The sequence below is a fragment of the Xenopus tropicalis genome, chromosome 2, assembly GCF_000004195.4.
Source record: "Xenopus tropicalis strain Nigerian chromosome 2, UCB_Xtro_10.0, whole genome shotgun sequence".
Taxonomy (NCBI): domain Eukaryota; kingdom Metazoa; phylum Chordata; class Amphibia; order Anura; family Pipidae; genus Xenopus; species Xenopus tropicalis.
Window position 1 is genome coordinate 148,109,231 of NC_030678.2, and position 9,421 is coordinate 148,118,651.

General features: G+C 38.0%; 1 protein-coding gene across 1 annotated transcript; it reads left to right on the top strand.

The window, feature by feature from the left end:
• Positions 1-301: 301 nt before the first annotated feature.
• krt59 (keratin 59) lies at positions 302-5,260 on the top strand. Its single transcript, XM_012958198.3, has 9 exons — positions 302-792; positions 1,374-1,582; positions 1,684-1,744; positions 1,819-1,914; positions 2,546-2,710; positions 3,591-3,716; positions 3,898-4,118; positions 4,867-4,901; positions 4,989-5,260. The coding sequence occupies exons 1-9, from the start codon at positions 349-351 to the stop codon at positions 5,183-5,185; spliced, it is 1,554 nt and encodes a 517-aa protein (XP_012813652.1). The 5' UTR covers positions 302-348; the 3' UTR covers positions 5,186-5,260.
• Positions 5,261-9,421: the final 4,161 nt, after the last annotated feature.

Below are 9,421 nucleotides of genomic sequence, written 5' to 3' on the forward strand. Positions count from 1 at the left end.
AATCTTCAAACAGGGTTTTTAATTATTCCTCATAACCTAAGCTAAAATGTTAAGGCATTTAAAATGCTGTTTTATAGAAGGGAAAATAACCAGCAATAATGCTTGTCATCTTTTGTAATTTGGTAGGTGTGTTGCTTTTTTGGTATCTGTAAATGGAGTAACAATGACATGCATTGCCAGCACTTTAGGCTAGTAAAATACAATGACAGGGTCTTTTCTGTTCTACGAGAGGACCAAACCCATTTGTCTGAGTATAAAAAGGAGAAGGTGGCTGCTCTTTACTCACAAGGACTTGCTTGAGCTTCAGGTGTTGTCTGCTTTATTTCTCTATCTCTTTACCCAAGCATCATGTCGCAGCACTCTATCTGTGGTAGCAAGGGCTACAAAAACTTCAGCTCAGTTTCAGCTTGCTTACCCAAGAATGTGAGCAGGTACAGTGTTACCTCCCTCTCTTCCAAAAGAGGGGTTGGCCATGGCCACCGTGCACAGCCATCCTTTAGCAGCAGAAGTGCCTACAATACTGGCTCAGGCATCCATAAGATTTCTGTTGGAAGTCATCATTCAGGAGGTGGACATGGATGTGGGTTCAACTACGGTTTTGGGCATGGATCTGGCTTTGAAAGAGGTTTTGCTGGAGGTGCTATGAATGGAGGTATTGCACCTGTTACTGTCAACCAGAGTCTTCTGGCACCACTCAACTTGGAAATTGATCCAAATATTCAGAGAGTAAGAAGAGAGGAGAAAGAGCAGATTAAGACTCTGAACAACAAATTTGCCTCTTTTATTGACAAGGTAAGCTTTTTTAGATGCTTCAATGTTCTTCTAACATCTCTTTCAATTAAGGTTTTACTAGAAGATCAGCAGCAACAGTGCAAACAGTCATTTTCACAAATCCACTACATTCTATTGGATGCTCTATAATTCTTTTTCTACAGATATTTGTTTCTCTTAAATTATTATTTATACGTGTGTCTCCTCAACCTCACCTACTGCATACAAGTCAACTATGCCGTGTGTCAGTAGTTCATTGTCAAGGCCAGACTCATACTGGAATCAACCAGACAAGAGATTATTATAAGATTATTATAAGAGATTCACAGCATGAGTTTGTTGGTTAAAAAAAATGTTGGGTTGAGAACTCACAATAGATATATAATTTATTTGTGCAACATATTTACAAAACCTCTACTAAAATTCAGTGCATTTTTATATGATAGTGACCAGCCTCTTTAAGCATAAAACATTAATAGTAAATACAAAAGGAAAATACCGAGAACTGTGACAAAGAGCTGATTATCTTTTCTATTAAAGAAAACCTGACTCGATATGTTGTTACATAGACACTTGACAGTGCAATCTCATGTTTGTTTCAGGTGCGATTCTTGGAGCAACAAAATAAAATGCTGGAGACCAAATGGGCTATTCTACAAGAACAAAGAACAGCCAGAAGTCACATCGAGCCACTATTCGAAGCTTATATCGGCAATCTCAGGAGGCAGCTTGATTGTTTGTTGGGTGAGAAATCACGTCTGGAGGGAGAAAGGAAGAACATGGAGGATATAGTGGAGGATTTTAAGAGAAAGTATGTACAAGATCAACAATATAAATATGTTCTTGTGTTTATGTTGGGTCTTTTCTCTACAAAATCAGATACAATTTCACAATTGATATGTCAATTCATAGGTATGAAGAGGAAGTCAACAGGCGCACAACTGCAGAAAATGAATTTGTGGTATTAAAGAAGGTAAATGCTACACATGAATATTGGAAAGGAAAGACAGAAGGCTATATTATTAATCTGTTAAATCTCATTTCTAGGATGTGGATGCTGCATTTTTGCACAAAGCCGAACTGCAGACCAGGGTGGAGTCTCAGACTGATGAGGTCAACTTCTTGAGGACTATGTTTGAAGCGGTAAATTTACATTTTTAATGTTATTAAACATAGAAAGTTGGAATCCAGCTATTGAGAATAGACTCACATGATATTGTTCTAGGTCAGGGGTCCCCAACCTTTTTTATGCATGAGCAACATTTAGATATAAAAAAAAAGTTAGGGAGCAACACAAGCATGAAAAAAAATTCTAGGGGGTGGTTATTTAGTAGCCCAATGTGGACTGGCAGACTACAGGAGGCTCTGTTTGTCAGTACACATTGTCTTTATACCTCCAAAACTTGCTTCCAAGTCAGAAATTCAAAAATAAGCACCAGCTTTGAGGCCACTGGGAGCAACATCAAAGGGGTTGATGAGCAACATGTCGTTCTCGAACCACTGGTTGTGGATCACTATTCTAGGTAATAGGTTACAGCTGAGCCAGTGGGGACAAAATCATTCTTCTTTCTACCATGTGGTCATAAGTGCTGACTGTACTATGGCATTAATATATTTCATCTTTTTGGTGCATTATTTCCCAAGTATACCTCTGCCAATTATTACAAATGTACGTAGCATAAATAACAAAACACACTCTAGACAAAAAAAGCAACTTGGGTCCATTTAGTGTAACTTTAAACTCTACTCTTTTCTTTACAAACTTTTTTTGTAGGAAATTGCCCAGCTTCAAGGCCAAATTTCTGATACTTCAGTCATTGTGTCCATGGATAACAACCGCAACTTGGATTTGGACGGTATCATTGCTGAGGTGAAAGCACAGTATGAGGAAATTGCCAACAGAAGCCGAGCTGAAGCTGAGTCTTGGTATCAGTCCAAAGTAAGTATTCGGTGTACTAACCAGCTCTTTTATTGCCCAAGGGCTGTATTGGGGGTGTTATTTAGATGACAACCACAGCAAGGCTTTTTACAATAACTGCACTAGGCATCTCAAAAAGCTTTTGGTAATATTATTTGACAACCTTTTATATAATTTTATGTGTGTTTGTGGCAATTAAGGCAGATTTGTGACTTGGACTAAATTGCATTAAATCAACATTTTCTAGATTTATACAGGTATCATGAGTTCTGGGTTTTCCAATTGAAATATCTACAGTAGAAAGACAGAAGTTGTCAAGTCAAATATGTCCCAGATAATAAGTGTATTGCAGGAGCTTTTTAACAAAAAAATAGTTCTGTGTATATAGGGGATACATCAAGAAGATCTCATTGACTGAATGAGTATTACATGGACACATACCCAAAGGAATCTGGACTTCAACAATCAAGGGGACTTCTTGTGAAAGCCGCAAAGCTTTAGAAAAGCTTAAATAACATTATATGAACTAACATTCTGACAAATAGTCATGAAACATCAACAGAACCATTTTTGGGTTTTGAGAATTACATGTTTTTGCACTTTTCACCTTGGGTAAAAAATAGAGCTGTGCCTCTCTCTGTATACTGTGCTGCCTGCAAGAGCGCAACCTGCATACAACAATCATATAGGTACAAATGGTCTTTGCATGGGCCAAGAGGGGTGCCCCTTAGTTCAGAAGTATCTACGTCTTCACCTTAGTAAATAAGCCCTACAGGTTTATTTGCAATGCAATTATAATAGCCAAACAATACAATATAACCTATAATAAACTGTTATTACCTGTACTCCATCATCTGAAATATACATTATGAATTCAAGGCTTTTTTCTTTTTTGTTCAAGTATGAAGAGCTGAGACTCACTGCTGGCCGCAATGGAGATGATCTGCGCAACACCAAGAATGAAGTTGCTGATCTCAACAGAATGATTAACAGGCTAAGGGGAGAGATCGAAACTGTAAATGCACAGGTAAAATTTGTATATAACTTTTATTCCCATATATGTTTTTTTTAAATAAAAACACAGAAGCCAAAATTACTCAATAGCGTGAGAAAATTCCTAGAAAATGGTGCATGAACACAGAATACTGAAGAAAGTTGGCCATAGCTCTCTGGTTCTTTCTACATATATTAATAATTATTTTTAACAGCGTGGCAAACTGGAAGGTGCCATAACAGAGGCTGAGGAACGTGGAGAAATGGCTACAAAGGATGCAAAGAAAAAATTAGCCGACCTTGAGGAAGGTCTTCAGAAGGCCAAGCAGGACATGGCTCGCCAACTGCGTGAATACCAGGAACTGATGAATGTGAAGTTGGCCCTGGATATTGAGATCGCCACCTACAGGAAGCTGCTAGAAGGGGAGGAAGGCAGGTTGGTATCTAGAATCAAGACATGATCACATATTAATGAAAGCAGGGCTTTTATAATGCCACTGTGGGAAATATTATCATTCTTTTTATTTAACACTGCTCATTATAGTGTGTTATCACAATGGTAGCACAAAACCTGCAGGAAATTAAATTTGAGCCTTACAGTTCATTATATTTATCCAGTCAGGGAGTAAAAGGAACAGGAAGAGTAATAGAACAGGTCACTTAGGACAATAAATGTATTGAAGTAGAATCTTCCTATTTAGAATACATGGACGTAGTTTGGACCCTTTCATCATCTCTTTAGCAAAGACAACACATGCAACTAAGTCAATATCCGATTTGCTTTCAAACTTTCTAGAGTGATTTATTTTAAAACTTGAAGACTGATTAGATTTTGCATCTTGCATAAGGTATATGATTACAGTGATGATGATAATTGCCTGACTAGGAATATATGCCATTGATAACCACCAAGGAAGATGTGACTAAAGTCATGACACAACGTGTAATTAAAATACAGTTCAGTGATGTAGCAACAGAGGTGTCAGCCAAGTCCACACCACCATGATGGTTCATTCCCTGTATCCTCCCCTCCCCATGATTGTCTATGCTCCAGTGAAAGTTCATGACATCTTTATAAAAACTGTAATGTCTAACTGATTGTTTGTGGGACACATTTTTTATTCACACAAAAATCTAAGTTTGCATAGAAAGTTGAAACTAAAGGCATGAATCTTTGTTTTTAGGCTCTCAGGGGAAGGTGCAGGGTCTGTAAAGATTTGTAAGTATCAATTTATTTGATTTTTTTTCTTCTTTTTCATTTAAGTCCAGATGTGGTCAGTAATAACACTTTATGTTTTCTTTCTAGCTGTGGTCAGCTCCACTGTTGGAGGGTCTCACGGAGGTGGAAATAGCTACCACCATGAAAGTGGCATGTCCTCTGGCAATGGGCATGGATGCAGTGGCAAGTTTGGTGGCGGAAGTGGCTTCAGTTCTATGGGAGGAGCTTTCATTTCCAGAGGAAAGCATAGCTCTGTTTCATCCTCAGGCTCCAAAAAGATGTAAATGTTTAACACTTGCTGGTATTAATACTGCTCAAGGCTAGATTGCTGGTATATTGACTGCAACAGTTACTAATATAGCCATATATATAAGGAGGAGTTTTCAAATACATGTCTTGTCTTCTAATTCTAAATTCTTTTTACTTTGTGATTCCTACATCTCTGAATAATAAATGCTGCATAACAACTCATATATAAAGCACAGCAACAAATAAGTATTATAAACTGTAGTCTTGGATATCTATAGTTAACAAATCAACTATTTCAGTCTAGGAATATCATCACAAAGCATGGACAAGCCATGTGATAACAGTCAAGACCCTGTCCAACTTCCATGTAAGTCTATATCCAAAGGTCTAACAGTTGGATCCTACAAAATGTCCTACAAGATGGCTCTTTATGGAGCATCCAGGGAGTCAACAAAAGAATCAACTCAGGAAGCCTTAGTGTAACTTTTTCTTTGAAGGATCTGATTGGTTGCTGTGGGTTACTAGCATTGGGCAAATTTAAAATAAAAAAATAAAATTTGGTAGCTGAGGCTGTTAATTATCAGCAATCTAGACACCTAGACAGTAAAAATGATATGAGTGTTACTTTTTTAGGTGGATTTGTGTAACTTTCTAACTGCACTTTAAGCACTAAAGTCATATACCAGTGGGTTCCTCAGAATGTGGCCCTTCAGCTGATGCTACAGCTCCCTGCATTACTGCCACAGGAAGTCTGAAGTTGTAGATCAGCTGGAGAGCCAGAAGCTTACAGTTCCTTAGCTTGACTATAATTCCAAACTGATGTACATAGAAGGCTGCATGATGGGGATTTCTACACTAATTAGATATGTATATCATCCACCTTTATGTAAAAATGCTTTTTTTGCTTTCTCAGATAATCTTATCATGACTGACTTGCATGCAAATACTGTCTCTGCTTAACGTAAGGCTTACAATTCTATGTTTTTGTCCAATAAACTATCAATTGCCTGCATAACATTTGTATTCAAGTCTTTACTGGATTGCAACATTATTTTAGTCAATTTTTGTGATGGAGTGGTGCCAGCAGAAACTATTTGGGCTTTCACATTGTATGATCTCTGCACCCTGATAGTCAGTTGTATAATGCTGAAACATGGGACAGTGGTGGAACAGTATAATCATAGGAGGATTTTAAGTATCTGTAGAAGTGCCAAGTGTAGCAAAAAATACTCTGCCATCTTCCTACAGCTCTGTATCAGCTCTGACCATTTAATTTGGTCAGTTTCCAATCAGTTATGTGATCTGAGCACACGTTTAAAGTCAATGGTCACTCAAAGACAGAATGCTTTTGGGTAGTCACACTTCCAACTGGCAGATCAATGTAACCATCTCTGTACATGGCCAGAATTGCTGCATTGCTACTGGATTTCTCAAATGTATATTACCATTCACACTTTTAAATAAAAGCTAGGCTACAGGTCCTCACTTTAATGAATAGTCCACTACTAGTCACGCCATATTAGAGGCCCTACCACTGTGATGCTTTTCCTGTTCTGTAAAAGAAACAGAGATATTTGACATTCTTGGAGGGGCTTATAGCCGTATGTGTCTTGTATTAAGTTGTTAATTAGTAGTCATGCAATTTCAAGTCATTATTTTATAAAAAAATTATAAAACAAATTTAAATTGGGCATTTCTATGATTGTGTCTCATGACAGAAATAGTCAAAGAGCTTGGTTTCCAGTGGCCATAGCAACAATGTACCAGTAGCATCTACTACTGCAGTATAACACTGTGCTTCATCATCAGTCCATCTATTTAAGCCAACCACTGCATTCGCCTATATACTGCACTACATGGCTGACACAAGAGGTTTACAATTTAGTAAGGAAATAGGGGAGCAACTCTAAGTTAGGATAAGAGGGAGAAAAATAGAAAGAGTTGATATAAAGATACAAATGAGATGAGATTGCAAGCCAAAATCAAAACCTGAAAGGTAGAGGTAAACAATTGAAAACAAGAATAAAAACTAAACTGACAGATCCTGTGATGAATTGTCCTATTAAAATGTTGACTATTAAAACTTTACACCACTCAAAATCCTATGTGCTCTCCTTTTGCTCCTTATGAGTTGGCTATAAGTGGGATCACAAGGAATCAGGCACACAAGATTGTTTCAGTAATCTAAACAAAAGCAAACAAAATTTCTTGAGCTTCTTGGGTTCTAACTAAACACAGGATTCAGGTCACTCGGTACGCCTTGTCCCTTAGTGGGATTTCTGAGGAGCAGTCAGTGGTCAGCCTGAACAAACAGCCTAGTAAGTAGACATTCTGATGTCTATGTATTCCCAGGGATTCTCTTTATACTATAGAGAACTTCCTTTCTGCATGTGTACGCACCATTCCTCACCATTTATCATTTTGGAGAAGACAAAACTTGAGTCCTACATCGAAACATCAATCTCTACCATTAGTTACTTGGGGATATTGGGTTAAAATAACAATGGCTGCCCACACCACCAATAATCAAGGTGTATAAAAGCTTGTCTGGTGTCTGAATTCCCCTTGTCCATCAATGGTCTCTTCTTCTTGGTAAAATGAGCTGCTAATCCCCATTAGTGAGCTAATTAAACACAGATACTGAGAGTGAAAAATGTGAGATTTGTGCGACAATGCAAAGTAACCTCCCCTTATCCTTCGGCGTGGGGATAAAAGGAAAATCCCATAATATTGTTTCTTGTTTGATAAACACAAGGGCATAATGAACCAAGCATCTGTTTTAATGTATTTCCCATAGAGCTGAACAGTGAGGCCACATTTATATAGTTTTATAGAGTTTATTTTTAGAAAAAAGCTGTAGCTTAAAAAATCAGTGCAAGCCAAAGGCAGCAATAAGGATACAGATTCATTTTAATGATTCATTAAAAAAGATTAAATGTAAATCCTCATTAAATGGAGGATCAGTCTAAGTCTGTGTGAGCCAGACACAAGGTGGATCCGCGCTGGGTAATTAGAAGCTGCGAAAGGCACAGTAAATAAAACAAAGTTCTAACCACAGATAAACATCACATGGACACATGACACAAGCAATCTACTGACATTAAACAAATTAAACTGAAATAACTTATAAAGGGATAAATATACATATACATTATTATGTTTTGCTTATTTGTGATTGTTGCCTACGTCTGTATGCACTATCTTTGCATGAAGTTACCTTAAGTTGTGACTGAAGAAGTGCTGTCATAGAGCAAATGGAATCTGTGGGAGATGGTCTTCCTGTAATTCGAGCTTTATGGATAACAGGTTTCAGGATAACAGATCCCATAACTGTATATTTCTATCCATCTTGTAGTAACTTTCTCTATTCCCCAAAATCCCATGCCTTTAGGATCATTATTATGTTTAAGGTAACATAGTAATTTGTCGCAAAGGGGGAAAAAATTCCTTCCTGACTCCAAGATGGCAATCGGACCAGTCCCTGGATCAACTTGTACTAAGAGCTATCTCCCATAACCCTGTTAAAAAGCCACCAAAACCCTTCTTGAAGCTCTCTAATGTATCCACAGGTTCACAGCTCTCACTCTAATAAACCCTTTCTGAATATTCAAATGGAACCTCCTTTCTTCTAATCAGAATGGGTGCCCTCATGTCTGCTGGAAGGACCTACTGGTAAATAAAGCATTAAAGATATTATTATATGATCCCCTTATATATTTAAACATAGTTATCATATCCCCCTCTTCTCCAGTGTAAACAATCCCAACTTGGCCAGTCTTTCTTCATAACTGAGACTTTCCATACCCTTTACCAGCTTTGTTGCCCTTCTCTGGACCCTCTCTAACTCAATAATGTCCCGTTTGAGCTCCGGAGACCAAAACTGAACAGCATATTCTAGATGGGGCCTTCCATTATAAAGTGGAAGAATAACCCCCTCCACCTGCAAATCTATGCCCCTGTTAATACAGCTCAAAACCTTGCTTGCCCTTGCAGCTGCTGCCTGGCATTGCTTGCTACAGCCAAGTTTATTATCTACAAGCACTCCAAGGTCCTTCTCCGTTATGGATTTGCCTAGTGCAGTCCCATTAAGGGTATAAGTGGCTACATATTTTTATATCCCAGGTGCATGACCTTACATTTATCAACACTGAATCTCATCTGCCACTTAGCCGACCATGTTGCCAGTTTGTCAAGATCCTGCTGCACATTCTGGATGGAATTTTTTGGGCTTCCCCTAAGTCATTAATGAACAAGTTACATAAAAGTGGACC